The following is a 22338-nucleotide window of genomic DNA, read 5'->3' as shown; positions in this document are numbered from 1 at the left end:
GTCCTTGGAGCCTTGGAACACAAATTGTAACATGGTTTGCTAATTATTTTACTATCTGTACCTTCATTGTCCGCACCTGTAGAGACTGACCTTGTATCAAAGGGGATGAAACCGGCCTAGTACGAAACCTTGGAGATAAGTGTACCAGTCAGCTCTACTGGAAAAATACAACTTCAAGCAAGAATATAGGTTTCATTAGTTCAAGGAAAAACCACGCAGTTAAAATTTGAAACCAGGCAACTAGGCCAAAGCCTGTACTAAATTTAAGCTAAGCAAAACAGTTTTCAAACAAGAAATCATGGCATACACTTGCAATTATGACGGATTACTACATTTTTAATACTTCATGATTAATAAAGCTCGTTTACAATGATGGCGAACTACCCCGAGGGCACAATTTCCCTCGTACATTATTTTCTTTACTAAAATCACACTACTTTACATGTTTTGATTATACGATATGTATGAATATATGTCGGACCTTCTTTTTCTGCGTCATCAATCCCTCCTCTGATGACTAATTATGTCATCACATCAAATCTACCCACAAATTTTATTCCATTAAAATTCTGTATAGTAATTTGGCACTTCAGTCAATTCCCTTTTTCTTTTAGTCCCTTTTGACTTTTCTCTATATATTTCCACCATTTTGTTCTCAATTTTCTCTTCTCTTTTTCTTTTGTTCCTTGCTTTTAACATTTTGAAAGCTTTCCATGTTCCCCAAGAACCTAATAGACAAATTAATATTATTATTATTCCCTTTACTATTTTTAGTAACAATCCGTTCCAAATGTTGCAGAGGCAATTTCCCACAGAAGCAAATCCCTTTCCAACTTTCTCCCAAACTCCGGGTTCTTTCAATTCCTTTAAATCTACACTTTCTTTAGTTAAATTTGTAAGCATTGTTCTAATTTTTCCACTGCTGTCTGGTATATATGTACAACAGTGACGTGTACCAAGCATTTTGCAAACGCCGCCATCCTTTGCTAAAAGAATGTCTAAGGCAAGCCGATTTTGAAGAGTCTTAGCTCTTTCTGCAGCAAGTTCAGCATCCATCAGGATTATAGCTCCTGAAAACTTTGTCAGCATGTCATCCACAATAGTAGACAACTTTTGTATTTTGATTGAATTCAATGACTCCTACTGAAGGAATCAATGCTCCAAATATATCTCCTACCACACCAGAAGCTATCTCCCTTTTCTGAACATGATGTGATTCAGACAGCCTTGAAAATTTCTTTAAGTCGTCTAGTTGGTAAACCTTTGGGAATACTATTCCCAAATAACACCTCCCATACCATCCTTTAGGAAGACAATAATAGGCGTTGAGTCCACAAATATAATATACTCCAGGAATAACTGGGTCTTGTCCATTCAGCATGAACGTCCACTTAGGTTGAAATGCATACGTATGTTTGCATTCACTCGTTCCCACAAAAACTGTGTCATAATATGATTTATGTCTATGTATACAAAATCTTCCTACATGCAATGTATCTAAAGCTATTTTCCCTTGTGTCTTTATTGCAGCAAAAGCATAATTATCTACAGATGTTCTTTCGTGTAATTCCCTCTCTAATTTCTCCTTCATTTCATTCTTCCTATCGTCAGTGCGGTCTAAAAATTATATTTCTACTGGTGAAAGCAAGCATGTAAAGTTCTCTCTATGTGCGTGAGCTGTGTGAAAAGGTGACATCGGTTCGAAGAATTCTCTCATTAATTTGGCATAATAATCTCTAGCTATCTTACTTAGGTGCCCTATTATGGGGACATATGCAAAAGTAACATCGTAATTAGTGTAGAAATAATGAATGTCCTTTTGACCATAAAATCTGGAAGCTATTATACTACATGTAATTCCATACGTAAGAGGCATGCTGTGATACGTTACCCCTTCCACTACTGAGGTAGGTATTTGTGTACACACATAACAATCTTTCGCATCCATGGTCTCAACATACTCACTCAGTAAGCGATAGAAAACGTTAGATGAAAGTTCCTTCTTATCATGCAAGTGTCTCTCGTCTTGCTCGAGTCTCTTCAGAGCTGTTAGTTCAGTAACGATAATAGGTTTAGAAGTAGAAGCATCATTCGTTTCACTCTCATTTTTTCCATGCATTCCAAGAACTATTGCTACAATTATTAGTACGCATGCAGTTATTAAGCCTATACACATGTATTTACAACACTTCATCTTACGCCCCTGTGTAGTGAAGCTAGTCATGATCTGTATAGAATCAGAAAGTTGAAGACACTTTATCAAGGCGTGTTTGCAGGTATTTACAAAGCTGAACGAGTTCAATGTTCACACAGTTTCTTTAGCAGCTTAGTCTCTTATCGGTTAGCAGCGTTGTCTCAAAAATCGGTTTCAAAGTCAATCAAGTTAGCAATGTCTTAGCCGGTTGAAAAGTCAATCAGGTGATCAATGTTTTCAATCAACAGAGTCCATAAAGTTTTTATTTCCAAAATGAAGTTCTGCCTCTTCGTTCTCAAGGCTGAGGGATATGAATTCGTCTGACCAATCGTTATTGGCTACGTATGCCCACTCCGGACCGGAATACCTCCTGCTCGGTATCCTTTTTCTTTTCAATTTTGCATCTCTCTTTGATTCTTTCTCACTGGTACTTTCCTCTTTGGCCAAGTCCTTTTCTTCACTTGGTGTTGGTACTACGACAGACACTTCCTTTCTTTTCTCTTTCACTCTTGGCCCTTCACTGTCGTTCAACGTTTCTCTAGTTCTTAATTTTACTGGCGATATGCTTGGTCTTCTTTTTGCACTGTGTCCACTTGATGGACCTGCAATCTCTTCTGAAGGAGTTTGAGCAGTTTCGTCCTGTTCTGCCTTGTCCCCTCCTTCTGGGGAGTCAATCAGGTTTTCCTTTTCTTTTTCTGTATCGTCTGCTTCTGGGAAAGCCCTCCTCTTATCAGGCTCTCCTGCTTCTTCACCTGTTTCGAGCCCTTTGTCACCGTTACTTTCTTCAGGCTCTTTGTCACTTTCAGCTGCTTCAGGCTCTTTGTTACCTTCAGCTGCTTCGTCGCTTTCTGAGGCTCCTCCTTTGTGTTCCCCAAGTGAATCAGTTGCTTCGTCCTCAGAGAATATTTCTCCCTCCTCTAGTTCTGCCTGTTCGCTTCTAGTTCTTTTTCGCTCTGTCTCAGCGCTTGGTACTTTGTTATCAGATACTGGCAACTTCAGCGCTTCAACTTCCTCGTCTGTGGGGCACAATACCCTCTTTGTGTGACTGGCGTGAATCCAGTTGGGAACTCCCGCACACTTCACAGCGGTGGTAGTCGTCAAAATTACTTGAAAAGGTCCTTTCCAACGGGGTTCCAAACACGACTTCCTCACGTGCTTCTTTATCACGACCCAGTCACCTGCTTTCAGGGCGTGTCCTGGACCTTGGATCGGTGGCAAGGTGGTTGCCTCCACCTGGTGAGAGAAAGAGCGAACCACATCAGCTAGACCTTTGCAGTAGTCTAACACCATATCATCTGTAATATTCAAAAGTGCATTTGCAGGAACTGCTGGAAGTCTCATAGCTCTGCCCATGAGAATCTCGTGTGGGGACAGTCCAGTCTTTCTGTCAGGGGTGTTTCTCATTGACATTAGTACCAAAGGTAATGCGTCAGGCCATTTCAAGTTTGTTGATGCGCATATTTTCGCCATTCTTGATTTCAATGTGCCATTCATTTGCTCCACTAGACCTGATGCTTCAGGGCGGTAGCTACAATGAAGCTTTTGCTCAATGTTCAGTGCTGCACAAAGCAATTTTATTACTTCATTATTGAAGTGACTTCCCCTATCTGACTCTAAAGAGATCGGGAATCCAAAACGTGGTATTAACTCTCTCAAGAGTAGTTTTGCAACTGTGAGACTATCATTTCTGCGTGTAGGATATGCTTCAATCCAGTGACTAAAAATGCACACAACCACCAACACATACTTCAAGCCTCCATGCACAGGCTTCTCAATGAAGTCCATTTGCATCCTGCTGAATGGACCCCCTGCTCTTCCAATGTGGCTCAAATTTACTACGGTTCCCTTCCCTGCGTTCATCTGTTGGCAAATGACGCAACGGTGGCAAACTGCTTCAGCAACTTGATGGAATTTGGGGTTAAACCAATCAGTTTTAAACAACCTAATCATGGCATCCCTCCCAAGATGAGCTTGTCCATGGTAAAATCTGGCTATCTGTGTCAAAAGGCTGTTTGGAAGAACGAATTTCCCTTCACTTGAAACCCATAATTCATCTAGTCTCTTTACACATTGTGACTTGGTCCACGAGAGTTTCTCATTCTCACTGACATCATTCTGTAAGGATTTCAATTCGTCCATTGTATCTACCACCTTTAGAGCAAATATTTGAACCATGAACCATCAACAAAAATAATTTGATCATTTTCTTCCAATCGGGTATCTTTGATATCAGGTCTTGGTTTGGTGCAAAATTCAGTCACCTGAAGACAGTCGTGCTCGATGTCTTCAGCGTTCTCAATTTCAGCATTTTCACTGGGAAACAAGGTTGCTGGATTCAACGTAGTGCACCTTTTCAGCTGCACATTAGGTGATCCCAGAATTATTGTTTCGTACCTTGTGAGTCTAGCACCAGTCATGTGCTGTGTTCGGGAACGTGTCAAAAGTATCTCGACTGAGTGAGGGACCATGACTGTTAAAGGGTGTCCCATCACTATTCCTTCACTCTGAGTGAGGCTGATACCAACTGCGGCTACGGCGCGCAAGCACCCTGGCAGTGCTGCTGCGACCGGATCCAAAGTAGCTGAAAAATATGCTACTGGTCTGTTTACGCCACCATGGGCTTGGGTCAAGACAGACAAGGAACATGCATCACGTTCATGACAAAACAATGTGAAAGGCTTTGTGTAGTCAGGCATACCTAAATCTGGAGCCCTGCACATGCATTCTTTCAATTCAATAAAAGCATCCATCTCCTCTCCTTTCAGTTCAATTTCATCCAATGCATCCTTCTGGGTCAGTTTCAGTAAAGGTTTTGCTAGTGTTGAGAAGTTGGGAATCCATTGGCGACAGTAGCTCACCATTCCCAAAAACTTCCTCACCTCCCTCCTCGTCTTTGGGGGACTCATTTGAAGCACACTTGTTATTCTTTCCTTCATTATTCTCCGTGACCCTTTCTCTATTTGGTGACCCAAATATTTCACTTTCTTCTGACAGAACTGTAATTTCGAAGGAGACACCTTGTGTCCATTCCTTCCCAAATGGTTCAATAGGGCAATGGTGTCGGCTGTGCAGTCACTTTCTGTCTTGGATGCAATCAGTGAGTCGTCAATGTACTGTACTAGAGTTGACTCGAATGGCAATTCTAACGCTTCCAAATCTTTCTTTAGAATCTGATTGAAAATTGACGGTGACTCCGAAAACCCTTGAGGAATTCGACACCAACTGTAAACTCTGTCTAAGAATTTGAAACAAAAGAGAAATTGGCTGTCCTCATGAAGAGGCACCGAAAAGAATGCTTGTGACAAATCGATGACTGAGAACCACTCAGCGTCACAAGGGACTTGAAACATTATCACAGCTGGATTTGGTACTACAGGGCAACATTTTATTATTATGTCATTTATTTTCCTCAAGTCCTGCACAATTCGGACCTTTCCACTTGGCTTTATTAGTCCCATAATTGGTGAATTACATGGACTGCTTAACACTTCTTTCAGTACTCCCTGTTTTACAAACTCATCAATGAGTTGGGCGACTTTCATGAGGGTGTCTTGTGCCATATGGTACTGTGGGGTCTGGGGAAAGGTTACATTGGGTTTTACAGTCACTTTCACTGGTTCCACTCCTTTCACCAATCCCACCTCTTTTCCTGTCATATCCCACACTTCTTTTCCGACTGTTTCCTGTAACTCAGCAGGAATATCTGCTTCAGTGATCATCGGATAAAGGGTAATCAGGGGATACTCTTCATCGACAGTCTCCATCTCATCCCCTTCTACACTGTCCTCTTCTTCCCCATCACTGCTCGTCTGAATTCTAATCCCATCATTCGAACACATAATCGAACATCCCAATTTGCACAATAGGTCTCTCCCTAACAGTGATATCGGGCTTGAGTCACATACCACAAAATTATGTGTCCCTTGATAGTTACCAATTCTGACTTGTACTGGATCTGTGATTGGGTTCGTCAGGTACCTGTTTGCTACTCCCACTACTTGAACTGTTCTCCCTGAAAGTGGCAAATTTGGCACTTCAATGCTCCTAACAGTGGAACGTGTAGCTCCTGTGTCAACCAAGAATGAAACGCGATGACCCATAACTCTTTCCTCCACATACGGACCCTTTTGATCAACTTCCAAAGATGCTGCAAGCACACAATTTCCCTCCTCATCTGAACTTCCACTCTCCCATACATTGTTTATTCCATTCTCGCTGTGTAGTGGGAATTGGTGTACTGTGTCATTTTGACTCATTCCCTGACCCGTGACCTGTTGAGGAAGCATTGCTTGCTGCTGATTCATTGGTGCTAAGGGTATTTGCATTTGCTGATTAGGTACCATAGGAAACTGCTGTTGCATTGGCTGCAATTGTGTCATTTGCACACGAGGCATTTGCACCTGTTGCGGTTGCATGGATTGTAAACCCTGCATCTGGTTTATATTGTTTTGAAAATTTGGGTTCGGACCTCTCAGTTTAGGTCCTCTCATAGTTTGGAATGCATTGACATCATTGTTTTGCTGACCTACACCTTCCTGCACCATCATTGGGCACTCCCGTTTCCAATGCCTGACGATTCCGCACGTGTGACATGGCATCACCTTCTTCATTGCCTGTATACCATTTGGAATCATAACGGTATTCAAATCCGGACCATTATTCACAAAACCTCCTCGGCCTCTGCCTCTCATCTGCGGCTGAAACATAGCATTTCCCTGCTGCTGCGGCATCTGTTGTTGAAAACCTTGCAAACCTTGTAAACCTGTCTGAGCTGCTCTGAGCTGCATCACCATCACCTCTTCTTTCAATCTTTTCTGCTTTGTCTCAATCTCATCACTGCAGTATTTTGCATAATTCAACACTTCATCGATCGACTTTGACTGCCAACAAATCAAATGTGACTTAATCATCTGGCTAATTTCGGGTCTCAGCCCTTCCACAAACCTGAACACAAAATAGAGCATGTCCTTTGGCTCAATCGTTTCCGTGCCACTGTAATTTTTAAACGCTTTCAACAACCTCTCATAATACGCATGTATAGACTCTTTAACCTCTTGGGCGGTCCTGTCAATCCTTTGCCAATCCACATTTTTCGACGCAACCTTGGTTTTCAAGTGCTCGATCACCTTGTGGTACAAATTCATTACCGTAGGTGATGGCGCACCTGTGTCCCTATCTCTCTCTGGTTCACTCGTCGGCCAACCTACAGCCCTTTTACAATCTTCCCACAAATCTGCCGGAACCACAATTTCAAATAAAGTATTCAGGTCTTCCCAGAGACACTTCGCGAGTTTCACAAATCTATCTGTTTGTTTATACCACTCAATCGGCTTCTCTCTCAATTTGGGAAAGTCATCCGTAAAGGATTGAATATCGCACCTGTGCCATGGTACATGTACAAGTTTTCCCCCTGCTGTCTCTCTCATTGGTAACATAGTTATCAGATCGTCCTTCTGTTGTTTTTTCTCATTCCGCTCTAGAGTATTTTCTTTCTTTTTGTCCTTTTTCTTAACCCATCTACTTTCCCACTTGTCTAAACATCTCCAGACCTGTGCACTCTGCAGTATCTCCTTAAGGTGTGTTTTCATCCCTGCGGATCTCATGTGTTTAAAATCTTTTATCTCAAAGTCTAACCTGTAACTTCTGCTCAGGTGTTTAGTCTTACCTATATCGATCTCGTTTCTGTCTGCGATTTCTTGTAACTTCTTACGTATGTTGCTCACTTCTCTTATAATCCTAGGGCACATGTATCTTAGTTCTTCCTCTGTGTATGATTCTAATCTGTTCAAACCCATTGTTCCCTCTACCAGTTCATCTGCCTCCATACCCAACCTTATTTTATTCAGGTATTCTTCTCCCTTCCCGCTAGATGTACTCTGTGGGGAGTTCAGGCTGTTAAACCATTGTGTTAACTGTTGCGTGTTTAGTCCCATCAGTGTAGCAGTTACATCAACTGCCACTGACGGTTTCTGTAATGTTTCAGTCTGTGAGGTTAACGGTACTAATAGTGGTGGATGTCACCTTACTACGGTTGACGGAGCACAAATTGGAATTGGACTAAATTCCGACAAGGACCCAGATCCATTTGGCAGTTCCGCTATCGGAGTTATCTCTGGAGTGGTTTCTATGCATCTTCTCCCTGTCCCATTCTGTATCATTAACCCTTGGTCGCTGGTGCTTGAATTTGCCTGTATGTACAGTGGTACTGTTGGACCTACAGTGATAGGTAGAGATATTGCATATGGATTATGTCTGTTCCCCGAATTCTGTGGCATGTTAATCCCCACATTGTGGTTCATCATTGCTGGCATACCTAACTAGCTTTCTACTACTCGCACTTCTTGTGTCTGCTTTTGGGGCATCGAGAACTGTGTTGATTCAGCTTGAATCAATGTCGGTCTCTGATAGTTTTGTCCTCCCTGCGCCATTGAATCAGAAGTCATTCCCATATTATGCTCATCGCAACAGTGCCTTTGAACCTGTGGCTGATAGTTATCAGCAGGTTTCAATGTCGGCACGTCTGGGTACATTCTCTGAATCCGTGGTATTCGTGGTGAGAAAGGCATGTCGGAGCTGCTCGGCCTCTGAGATATTCTCAAATTTGGTGTTACATTACTCTGTATTGGTTCTGGAGAGGCAGTACTAATGCTTGAGCCTTTTTCGCTTTCCACGTATGGTGGTGGGCGATCATTCAGCAATTGTATAATGAACTCCTCATCATCTGACTCGTTTCCCCTTTTCGAGTTTCTATTGCTTTCTCTCTCTCTGGACTGTCTCCTGTTTGTCTTATAGGTGGCTTTCCTTCCTTCCGTCTCCGCTTCATCGGTAATCGCTGGAAACAATTTAATCCCCTGCAATACGTCTGATCTCCAAACCTTTTGTGTGCTGTCCCATCTAGCATCAGCTAGTGTCTTTTCTACTTTTCTTATTCTTGTCTCAAATTTCTTTTGTTGTTGGTTTCTAGCTATTAGCTCCCAAATTGCTAGTGCCTCAAACTGTGCTGGTCTTGGAGGTACTTTCATGTCGTATAGCGCAAATCTCAGATTTTCTAAAACTCTTAGATTAAACGACCCGTGGATGGGGAACGCTACACTTCCATGTTTCTCTGTTAGTTTGCACCATTGTTTTAACCATAGACATGGCGCTACACCCTTTTCTTCAATGACGATGTAAGCTGGTGTACCCTCAGGCGGTGTTTCTTCTCCTACATTTGCTTTAATATAAACATCTCCCCTCATGGCACTCTTAAATGCTTTGAAAAATTTCATCTTTCCGTCTTTTGTTTTTCTAAAATATGTAATCAATAAGCGACTTTAATTCCCGGAATACTCTTCGCTTGCCTTTCCCCTTCCAATTGCCCTTCACGGACTGCGTCCAATCCGTGCGCGACCCTTCTCACCAACCGACCTATCCCAGCGCGGCTCCTAGTGACGTCACACTCACACACTGCGGCTGACAAAGTCCTGCGGCTTGTCCTCTTTTCATTCGGCTTCACTCATAAACTAATTTCTGCAATATAACGCGAGCACTTAACCAAAAGAATAAAACAGATCTGTCGGTTTACTACAGGAAAGGTAATACAATCGCTTCAGAAACCTTAGGGATTTTTCACTCGCCTCAGCAGTTATTCCATCTTTCTCGGTTTCCCACTTTCGCAAGCAAAATTTGACCCGCAAACTTTACTCTCAACTGATCAATGAACTATTCTAGTGCACTTTAGAATTCCTCAAATCTCAAAGTCAAAGTTTTCTTTCACTCTGCAACATTCATACCGACTTGTTGACCACGCCCGATCAACCTATTAAACCTGACCAGATCACAATATCAAACAAGTGTCACATACACTTTTCAACATACTCCGGAGTCTCTTGACCTCGCAGGGCCCGTCTCAACATCAACAACCACGTGGACAATTTTTCTGCTCAAAGCGCTACACACACGTGAAGTTCGACGACTTCCCTACTCTCACACCTTTGGAGTAACCTCTAATATCTTTTAACCCCCCTAAAATCCTCACAAACTTCTCAATTAATCTGCGGCGATAAGCTGTGCAAGCGCGAAACTCTAACTTCACTCATACCGTCACTAGAAACGCTGAGACCATTCTCATACCTCCATGTTCCTCATTCGCAAGCTCCGAGATTCCGGGAAAGTCATTGGGAACTTAGGGCATCATCATCTCTCCAACTTGTTTTATCAAAGAAAATTCTAACTTGACTCTGTCTATCGTTCGGATGGGGTCCCAAAGGGCTAAACCATCAATCTCTGCTACCATCTACTGATAACGCGTCCAGCCCTTATAAATTACCTGTATCTGGACACGTTGGAGGTCGGTGAATCTTTTAACTGAGTCGGGCTCTCCTCATCCTCAAATAATCGAGTCACTCAGATCAATAATCAATAACTATTGTAATCGGTAGTCAATACTCAATTAATAGATCAATATGGCACATCAGAAATCAATAACAGTTGGTATTTCGGCGCACCATGACCTTTCAGTCATGAATAACCACACCAGTTTATTAAAAGTTAGTGAATTTATTTCCCTATATTAACAAAGCTAGCACGATGTATATATGTCTCAAAACCAATTGATATATGTTTATGAACATTACTAGCTGTCCATAACTGCGGAAGAAACGCAATCTACGTAAAATCTGAATAATGATACACTCTGTTATCGCAATGCAAATCACCAATATGACTAACTGTATTTGACTAATTGCATACATTGGTCAGCATAACAAGATTTCAAATTAGCATGATACATCGAATGAGTACCTCGACTAACCTCTAATTAGCATTGGCATGTGGGACTTCATGCAAAACGAATTTAGTCAACACAAATTTGGAAAACTTCTAGCTAGGACCCTATCAAAATTAGCAGTTGGTACCTAAAAGGAAAAACACAATGCATAATACATTTATCCTTTCATATTTACCAAATACAATCAGCATTCAAGAAAAGTCTTCGTCCTTCAGGTACCAGTTGATCAGCATGGGGCAAATTTCAAAGGGGCAAAGTTAAGGGCAAACTTCCTTGCAGCGGCAAGGAGAATAGGGCAAAGTTACTGCATGGGCAAGACGGGGGCAAATCAAAGTTAAAGTCTCTAGGGTGAGAATTCTTAAAGTCTCTTTCTCTCGGATAGAGAAAAGGGCATTAGGGTGTCGTCCAAAATGGAGTCTGGCATCAGGCTTCAAACTGGCATCGAGGAATATGGCTGACTTCTCTTTGTCCGGTGGGTTTAAGTAAGAAACATTCCAAATTCTGCAGGGTCTTCCATTGGAGGGTTCATAGGTTGGCTTCAAATTGTCCAATCAAAATTGTCTTTAACTAGCGCTCATTTATGCATACACTGTCCTTGGAGCCTTGGAACACAAATTGTAACATGGTTTGCCAATTATTTTACTATCTGTACCTTCATTGTCCGCACCTGCAGAGACTGACCTTGTATCAAAGGGGATGCAACCGGCCTAGTACGAAACCTTGGAGATAAGTGTACCAGTCAGCTCTACTGGAAAAATACAACTTCAAGCAAGAATATATGTTTCATTAGTTCAAGGAAAAACCACGCAGTTAAAATTTGAAACCAGGCAACTAGGCCAAAGCCTGTACTAAATTTAAAATAAGCAAAACAGTTTTCAAACAAGAAATCATGGCATACATTTGCAATTATGACGGATTACTACATTTTTAATACTTCATGATTAATAAAGCTCGTTTACAATGATGGCGAACTACCCCGAGGGCACAATTTCCCTCGTACATTATTTTCTTTACTAAAATCACACTACATTACATGTTTTGATTGTACGATATGTATGAATATATGTCGGACTTTCTTTTTCTGCGTCATCAATGGTGAAAAGGGAAGCTGAGCATTTTAAGGCATTTTGATGGCTTTACTTTTCAGTTGCCTGTTTTTACTTTTCACTTTCTTTGTGCAATTTCTTCAAAAGATGTGAGTGGGCAAATTGGAAACAAAAACCTCGAATTGCAAAATAAAAGCTTAGGTAACCTGAGCCATGAGTTTGGGTTGATTCACTGATTCCAGCTGCAGCTATAGATTGTCTGCATACATGTGGGAAGGGTTGCATCAATGAGTTGAATACCAGAGAAAGGATCCTTTTCGCATCCCATAACACATTTACAACAAACAAAATCTTGTTCCACAGGAAATACTTTAAAGAGTTGATGAACTAAATGAAAAATATGTACGGAATAACTGGTAGCACGATAAAGGAAACATCTATTTTTAGAGGACATTTATTTTTCAAGTTGTGTTTCTTCCAGATTATAGACAACACGGATATTTTCTTTGCGAATTTAAAATTCCCACGGGGATTTGATTTTGTAACACGTTGTATTTTATTTTCTAGCACCAGAGCAAGTGAACAAGAATGTTTCCGATACCTTCATGCACTTCTTTGTCAGGACAGTTGGACATTACACGTCACACATTAAACGGAGCAGAAATGAGCCACCCACGTTCCAAGAAAAAACATTCTGTCAAGATATAAAGTCCAAGTCAATTCGAAGATTTGTGAAAAAATTGGTGAAAACGCAGATGTTTTCAATATTTATACAGGAAGCAGAAAAAAGTCCAGCATCACAAGAAGGTATGTGCATTGTCACCTATCCCAATTGTACTTGTTTAACTTGTAATTACTTGATAGACTGTGTCGATGTCCATCATGCATTTGACTTCCTCCTTTTATAATTTCAGAGGCATATGAATGGGACTCACAAAACTTGGTGCCTGTAGTAGACAGGAGTAAACAAGCATTTGCAATGCAATAGAGTCTCGCATTTCTCTGAGTTAGAGCTATTAGCAGTTGTAAACTCCCAACCGGATTTTTCTTGCCACATTAAATGGAAAAAAACAGCGCGATCGTGCTGCTACAGTTCACTCGTAGTGAAACCTATCTGCAAAAGTACAATTATCTAAGTAACCGGCAAAAGTGCAATTAACTATGTAACAGGGTGGATGTTATGCAAAGCGCTCGACTTCTGCCAAGTGAGATCTCGCTGCGAAAAAAAGATAAAAAGTAGTCCACAAACCTGATGGGAAACAGTGAGCCTCGCATGTTTTCAGTACTTGGCCGCTGCGCTTGAGGAGTGCTGACCACCGGAAAAGGCATGACGTATGCGTGCCTTCCACTAATGAAAGCAAGCAGATTTTAACAGGCAAGCCGACGAACCAATGAAAGACACTGACGTGACATGGACGGGGCTCCGAGACCTTTTCTAACTCCTAAAGCGTCTCTCAGGCGAAACGCATGCACAAACGCATGCGACGCAGGCTCGACCCTAAAAAGGGCTAGCCACCAAAAAACAGTGAATGTCTCGTGTGTTCAACTCTTAGTTCCTTGCCTGTGTTCTGGGCAGGCAAGCTCTTGGTTTTTGATTTTCAACAACTAAGCTTCGACAGGCTCTGCCATCAGAAACCCTTAACCGTGGGTTATCATTGTGGGTAGGCCTTTTTCTATATAAGGTGACCCATCCAAAGCAGATATATTTTTGTTCCCGTTTGTGAACTCTATTTAAGGGTTGGAGGTCACAAAGCGGAAGAAATGCAGCCAAAATGTCATGACATTCAGGAAGACAAATCCCTGTGCATGAGGGACTTTTGTTTGTTTTTCGTAAACAAATCTCTGCTTTGAGATTTGTTTGTGGACAACCACTATATTATAACCATGTTGTGATGTCTCTGCCAACATTATAGTTTTGCCAAAATGTGCACTTGCCTTGTCGGTGAGACCACTTTTGGTAAACATTCCCTCCACCAACATAGGGATTTTAAAATTTGCCAGGTGGGTTGCTGTGAAGCTCTTGCCATCTTTGTGGTTTAGCAGCTCATTTGCCAAAGTTTAAATCACCCTCTCAATCTTTAAGAAGTATGGTCTTCCATTTTATGAAATGTCTTTCATAAGATTTTCATGCGGCCACATGCATTTGATTACAGAAAGGGAGAGGAAGTTATTTTTGCACTAAACTGTGATTCCAGATTGCTTCCACCCACTAAAGTTTAAAAACTGGGCTGTATATTGACTCCAGACCTTTTTGCCTTATGTATTGTTAACCTCCAAGATAGTGGATGGAAAATTCTGTAGGGCCTAAAAGGCAGATACAGTGGTAGACTCTAAAGCCTGTAGCCACTTTTAGACATATATTTCCTCTTAAAGGAGATAAGAACACATTACATTACTGTTAGGGACAATACATTAAACATGTGTATTACAGTAATGTAAATTCCTTTTGAAAGGGGCAATACATTGAGCACACCAGTGCACCTGGTGCCGACCAGTGCATCTATCAGTAAAATAAAGCAAGTTTTGGCATTCCAGTCTGTCTCGCTCCTCTCTGTTGCCTGTACATGTGCATGTACAATTGTGGCCTAAGGACTAGTGCGGTCATTTGCGCTGGACGGCCATCTTGCAATGGTTATTTTCAATACTTCATTATTGTTGTACCATTGCAAGATGGCTGTTACGTTGCATGTATATTCAGCATCCAAATGCGATGTCATTTCCATTGTGAAATGGTGTAACAATTATAAAGTACACAAAATACAATACCAAGATGGCCTGCCTCCAGTGTTGGCTTTGACAGTTCTTTAATCACAGTTTTACAAACAGTGGCAAAGGCATTACTGGCAAATGGTGACCTTTGTTCTGTCCCTTCTCCAATGACAAGTCTGGACTCGAGGATCTGGAGGTAGGGGCCCAGGGAGATGAGGAAGAGTTGTGTACTCCAATTGAGAGCAAAAAGTGAAATGTCACAGAAACATGCAAATCGAAAAATAGGTCCCTGACATCAGCAGTAGAAAGATGTTCTTATCCTGTTAACAACAGGGTGAAACAAACACATAAATCAGGAGGATACTCTTCCAAACAAAAGCAGAGAATCAACAAGAATTTGCAATGCAATGGGTCTTGCATTTGCTCGAGTTAGAGCTCTGAGCGTTGTAAACTACTAACCAGACTTTTTTTCCACATAAATTGAAAATGAAAAGTAATACACTTTCAAATAAGCGAGCCAATTCAAAGCACCATGGCATCAGCGTGAAGCAGTGCACAAAAGGAAAACGAATTTCACTCGCAGTCAAACGCATTGGCAAAAGTGCAAATAGCCATGTAACAGGGGTGGTGTCCAAGACGGTAACTAAACTGCCCCAAGGAGGAACAAACGTAAAGCATTTACAAACAAAAATAAACGATTTTTGAAGGGAAAGCCCATGAATGAGTGATAGTGATGGGCATGCGGTGGGCGTGGTTAAAAGCCCAGATACATACCAACACGTCAGAAAAAGCAGCACTTGCGCGCTTCTATGCTCAACCTAAAAAATGCGAGCGAGCCATCTAATCATGAGCATTTGACAAACCAACCTCCCACCCTAATTATAGGCTAATATATTGGTTACGAAGCAGAGTCTGTAGTCAAGCAAAACAATTTAGAATAAATCACAAATATGGTGTGTATAGTTTATAAAGGTTTGTTCAATGGTCCTACTACCGTCTTTATCCAAAGAAACAATTAAGTCTGGTCCAAAATAGTACAGGTTCATCGGACTTGAACCAAAACATGCTTTCTGAATGAGGAGTCACATGCAGCTTAAAAAAACATTTTGTTGGCATTGGTAAAATTAAAACGTTAACAACGAAGTTTCTCCCAAAAATACATTTATGTGGGTTTATAATTTTGACGGCCTCCATCCACATCAATAAATAGCTGTTTTGAGCACCAGCACCACAAAAAACTTTTTTTTTTTTTTTAATTGTTTGTCAAACGGCAGCTTTTCTCAGTCCTATAGTACTTTACAGTGGTAATTTGTAAAAAAGAAAGTATTTCATCATGCCCAAAAGAAGCACAATAATTTATGTAACAAACTGATACTGTTGTGTAATATTGGGTATTTCAACTGCGCTCTGAGTTGTATATTTTAATTTTGTTTTAGGAGACATTTTTTAAAGGTTTTCATGGGTTACTGTGGCTAGTATAGGTATTTTTATTTTCATATTGAGCCAAGTGATGAACGCTTGAAAACGTTAGTCTGCAGGGAAATACTACAGGTTAGAAATTATAGCGGTCAACCACATTGTAATATTGATGTAAGGTTGCTTCAGGAGAATGTAAGGTCGCTTCAAGACACAGGCTGGGAATCGGAGAGTGCCATAGCAGTGAAACTTGATATGACGGATCGCCTACCAAGTTATGTAGATAGGAAGTTGGCAGGGGGTGGGCACTAAGTGGTAGGCTTTGAAGTGTGATGGGGAGCTAGAGCCGATCCACAGGCTCGGGGTGAAGTACTTGAAATATCTCCTGGCGGAGAGCAGGTGAGAAGAAAGTACAGATTGATAGAGGGAACTGTACATGTTTGTTTGGTTTGCTGGCAACATAGCTGTATTATTTCAACGCTCACTATTAGCATCGTCTGTGACCTGCAGTTCACAATTCGATTTCCCACATGGCACCTAAGCCTTCCATTGTTTGGTGGTTGGAAAACTAATCACAGGGCAACACCGCCTTTCATCGTTGTGAGGTTGAAAAAATGAGTATGAATAAATTGGGTAATAGTAATTAGGAATTTGCAATATTCAGCAAAGCATTAACAATGCCAATAGGCCTGGCTTATGAATAAAAGTACCCCTTAATGGGTTTAGGTGCTCAATAAGACATCATACATTCACTCATCTTTGCACTCTTCTGACTCATTCTTGCATTCACCCTCTGAAACATCTACAATAATACACTCAAACTCAATGTCAGATAATAGCAAACATGGTGAGCACATGCTTGCAATAACATGAAACAAATTACAGGTGTTCTTCTTGCAGTGGTATTGTATAGCAGGTGTTCTTCTTGCAGTGGTATTGTATGTACTTGCATTTACGTTCTAGTGTGGCAGCAACATTTAGTACCAACATGTTGGCCATGTTGAAATGCTAAAACAATGATACACTATCAACAACAGCTTTCCAAAATGGTTGATAGGCTTAGAGTAAATGGCCATGCGAGATATGGAGTGCTGCATATCAAATGAGCAGCAAGCAAGTGGTCCATTTGCACTGCCTGGGGAGCTGTAGTATCATCCTAATAAAAATTAAAGAAAGAAAAGAAGCAAAAAATGAATGGGGAACTATAAAAGGAGAAAATAAAAGGAGTGGACAACCAGCCCTGCACTGATGCTCACACATTTCCAGGTGGATGTGCATAACTTATCAGAAAATGTTGTCATTCACATGGCCAAGAGAGCTAATAACTGATGTGGACTGAAACATTGCCCAATGTAATAAGCTGTCACGGATGGAAGCACAGTGTGTAAATGACACTCAAACAGTGCAATGCCAGAAGAGAGCTGACCTATAGGCCCTCTACGTATCTATCTGAATATACATTTAAATGTATGGAGACAGGTATTTAATAATGTTTCTTAATTACTACATCTTGGTAGACAGCTAGAACTGTCAGGCATTGAAGAGATTCTAGCACAAATTAATAAATTGCAAATCTTCTACCCCTGGGGTTTGTCAAGGGGGTCACCCAATACCAAATTCCTTCCCTACAGAGGTAATCTGGGAGATTTCATGTAATAAAATAACTGACTGTAGGCCTTACCACAGCACAAAAACAATGCACCATTAAAGGCCTATTGACTTTAACATGTGTAAAAAACAAATCTTACCTACTGCCTTTGTTGTAACTTAATAAACAGATCAGACCCATAACATCTGGCATAACCTTTCCCAATGCACCAATCGGGCCTTTGGCTGTTACTGTTACCAAAACAGCTTAGTCCTACTGTCCTGAGGATAAGCCTTCCCACAAGGCAACCATCAGGGGGTTTGCAGTAAAATATTGTGGAAAAAACAAACTGAAAAAAAGCTGCATCAAAAATATTGTCTATTGAAACACTAGAATGAAAAAAGTTGTGGCTGCAAAGAACAAATAAAAAAAATCTTGTACTTTATAGGGCAAAGGGGAGTGTGTGGGGAGCAGGGGTGAGGGGACACCCTCTTGCCAAAGTAGAGTGGAGCATTTACAGTGAAGGTGGGAAGAGCGGGGGGCTACTAAACGTTTTCTTAGGATTCAGGGAATGGTGGTATTAAGGTTTAGTAAGTAGTTGGTGGGGTTCAGAGACAGGTAACATGAAGGGGTAGTTAGGGTCTTCTATGGTTTAAGGAAGGGTAGCATTAAAGTGTGGTTTGGGGTTTTTAGGGCTCAGTAATAAGTAGCTTAAAAGGGTAGTAAGTGGATTTTAAGGTCCAGTGAAAGGTAGTGTTAAGGGTAAGTGATTTATAGAGTTCATGTAAGGGCAGTAAGAAGGGAACATAAGGGGTTTGTAGGTTCAGCGAAGGATAGTTTTAAGGGATTTTCAGGGTTCATTGAAGGGTGTATAAAAGCGTTCATAGTAGGGTAGTGCTTCGGATTTCCAAGGGGTTATTAGTGTACAGTTAGGTAAATTAAAGAATGCATGTAACAAAACAACTTTTAAAATTCAATATTTCTGGAATTGTCATAAGTAATAATGAGGGACACAACATTATTCCTCAACAGTTTTTAATCCACTTTATTGTAGTCAACATTTTAAAAATTGACTTTCTTATGTATGGCCCATCAGCTATACAGTAATAAAATACACAAGTATACTAAATTTCAGCTAACAACGCAAACCTTATCACTCCTAAAAGTATGGTGCAAATCTTCTTCACCCAACATGTTTCATAGGGGTACTCGAAACCAAATACTTTGTTTACTCAGATACATTTTGGGATTACTTGTAACAAAATACTGGTCTACAGCCTTCATCACCTTGTGTTAACAATCTATCCTTAGTGGCCAATTGACTTTTACATATGCTGTGAACAGTAAATACTTACATGTCATATTAGATATGCTCAGACCTATAGCAGTAAACTTTTCCCAGTGCACCAATCAGGACTTTAGCTTGTCACCATAACCAACTCAGACCTACTGTTTTGAGCATAAGCATTCCCACAAGGTAATCATCAGGCACACTGTTAAAAAATTTGAAAGGTATACAAAGTTACAGGTGGCTAGTCAAAATACTATCTCTCCTAAGAGGGCCTAACAACGATTCTTACGGAGCAATTCCTCAATACTCATGGTTTGTCACATGTGGTAACCAACGCCTAAATCGTTGCCTATTACTGTAATCTGTGAGAATCAAAATCCTTTTGTGCAGCCTCTCATAGAGAGTATAAAAACCCACCATTAAATGGGTTCATGTTATATATGCTTTTCACATTACAACACAGATGTCAGACATATTGGCTGCATAATAACGTTTCATAATTAACGATCAGGCTTATGACCATGATCATTAGCTTGCTGCCATGACCAACTGAGCTCTGCTGTGTTGAGTATCAACTTTGCCACATGCCAAGATGTGCAATTCAAGCACTTCTTTGGGTGGAAGCTTAAAAATTCAGCCCAATCAAGTCATGTACATGCAGGCAAAGTCTTAACCTCTCCATAAGTAGTGCACTAACAACTCTGTTTGTTGATTACAAAATATTTGGCAACAGTTGTACTGTCAAGCTTGAAGTAAAAAGCTTGAACTAAAAACGCCCAAAAAGCAGTATGAAGGACTATATAAAATACAACGTATTATTATGTAGCACAACTGAAAGTTATTTCCTTGAGCTTTTGTGTATAGGACTTTTAAAAGAAATGAGAGCAGTTGATCCGCAAAAACGGCAATACACACAGTGACCTCATGTAGCAAAGCCTAGATTTAAACAAGTTGCATTGATGTGATCATTGTAGTACATTTTTTTATATATCCCAGAATTGGGTGTAAGGCCTTCTCAGACGAGAGCTGGGACAGACAGCCATCAAGAAAGGATACAAAAGCAGCAGGTATAAAGCTGACAGACTTTGGTGTGGAATCCATTATTGTGAGATTAATGGAGTTCATCACAACTGGAAGTGCAGCAGGTGCAAGTCTTCTTAGCACTGAGCTCTGAAGGCTGGAAAAGGATGGTACCTTCCCACCCCTTCATCAAAGAGCTCAGAGAAGCCTTCATTCAGGTTTGAGGATGAAATAGTTACACCTTTACTGAGGAGTATCTAGTTCACATCATGAATTTGAAAGCATGCTGGGATTGAGTCTGAGCTCCTCCTCCCCCCAACTGTACAAAATTTTAATTTAATGCCAGAGCGTTGCAGAAAAAACACAGGTGTTGGATCCCAAATTCATTCTAATTGCAGGGTCTTACTGTAATATTGAGGGTACAATTTGTGGATTCATTCTCTGAATCTTTCACCTTGTTAGCAGCAGTGTCATGCTTGAATGGTTTTGTGTGTGCGTGTTTTTTTGTATTTTATATAGACATGGAGGAAAGTGGTCAAGCTGGGGCATCGGGTCTCAACTTTGCTCACAACAAATGATGAATTGCTTCAAAAGACAGAAAGGAAACCAGTTCTTCAAATGTAATAAAACATTACAGAGGTATATGTGCAATGGATCACACTTGCACAGTACTCAGTGGAGCACTGATTTTTCACACGTAGTCCCACATTAAAAAAAGCAGTGGCAATGGCAGTAGGTCTGGCTCATAAATGAAAGTGCTGCTGCGTCACTGATGGGGTTAGACACTCAGCAGGTCATCATACACGCACTCTGTCACTCATCTTTTCACCCATTCATTTAACCACTGGCTCATTCTTGCATTCACTCTCTGACACAACCACAATAAAACACACAAACTCAGCATCATATGCAAAAAATGTAAATAATACAGGTCGAAAACAAAACAAAAAACATGCTACCGTCTAATCATGGCAGGCATATGCTTGCAATAATAAAAATAAACATAGCAGCAAAAGTATTGTAGATAATCTATTGGTTTTTGAAGTTCAAACATGGTCACCACATTTGGAACTAAAAGCTGTCCTGGATTTGGTAAAACAATGATATATGATGAACAACAGCATTTCATAATGGTCTTCTAGTTTAGAGGAAGTGGCCAAGTGGGATACAGCACACTGCAGATGAAATGAGCAGCAAGCATGCAACCCATTAGCTCTGCCTGGAGAACAGTAGTGTCCTCTCAAGAAACATCAAAGTAAAAAGAAGCCAAGAAAGTCTTTAAAACTTTAGGAAGTAGAAAATCCCAAACCAAAGGTCTAGCCAACCAGCCCGAACACTGAAGCATACTCCTTTTCAGGTGAATGGCCACATGAGATCGGAAAATTATATATTTTTACTGGAAAAAAACAAAGGTTACAGGGACGTTATAGTTATGTTACGAAACTATAACTTGTTACTTTGTGGCACAAGTTATAGTTTCTTCAGACAAGTATAACTATAACTGTTTATATTTTGAACCTTAAATAACTCAAAAACTGCCAAAGGGATTTACACCAAATTATGAAAGATACACTTTCTGGACCAAGATCTAGCTGCCTGACAAATTTGGTGTAAATCCGTTCAGCAGTTTGGATTGTAGTTGTGTCAAATAAAATGTAAATTCCCATTGACATATAATGGTGAAAAACTGTTTTGGGACTCCTCCCGTCCTCCCCCACTCCTTTTCTCAGCCTGGTTGATGAATCACCTCGAAACTTTGCTTACAGAACTAGGCAAAGTAGGACACTTTTATTAAATTTTTGTGAAGATTCTGTAAACAGCATCAAATTTATAGGCAAAACCAAAAAGGTTTTTGTCTGTGGGAAATGTTGGTCCTAACTATAACTACCTAATGGGGGTGTGTGTGTGTGTGTGTGTGTGTATATATATATATATCTATCTCTGCTGATAGGTAGTAGGTAGTTAGACCTAATTCCCATAGACAAAGGTTTTTTTGTTTTGCTAATAACTTTGGGGCCATTTGACAAATCTTCAAAAACTTTCAAAGTCACTATACTAATTACTTCAGCTGCTGTCTTGAAGGTTTTGGGGCAAGGTCTAAAGCGGTGGCCAAGAAAAAGGGAGATCCCAAAATGCATTTTCCCCTTGCAATTTCCCATAGGGATTTTGAACACAACTACAGCCCAAACTGCTGAAAGGAATTATACCAAATTAGGCAGGAAGGTGGATCTTGGTCCAGAAAATTCTCTTTTTGTGATTTAGTGTAAATACGTTCAGTAGTTTGGGAGTTTTTAAAGAAAAAAGACA

General features: G+C 40.6%; 1 protein-coding gene across 2 annotated transcripts in view; it reads left to right on the top strand.

Moving 5' to 3' along the window:
- Positions 1–22338, top strand: part of DENND2D (DENN domain containing 2D) — a 528923-nt gene that overhangs the window by 458331 nt on the left and 48254 nt on the right. For both annotated transcript variants that reach the window (XM_069238997.1, XM_069238996.1), the window contains one exon: positions 12575–12814. In XM_069238997.1, coding sequence (XP_069095098.1) covers positions 12575–12814 — 240 coding nt within the window. The remainder of the gene's footprint in view (positions 1–12574; positions 12815–22338) is intronic.

The sequence above is a fragment of the Pleurodeles waltl genome, chromosome 6 (genome assembly GCF_031143425.1).
Source record: "Pleurodeles waltl isolate 20211129_DDA chromosome 6, aPleWal1.hap1.20221129, whole genome shotgun sequence".
NCBI lineage: Eukaryota > Metazoa > Chordata > Amphibia > Caudata > Salamandridae > Pleurodeles > Pleurodeles waltl.
This window is presented reverse-complemented; position numbering and strand designations above follow the sequence as displayed.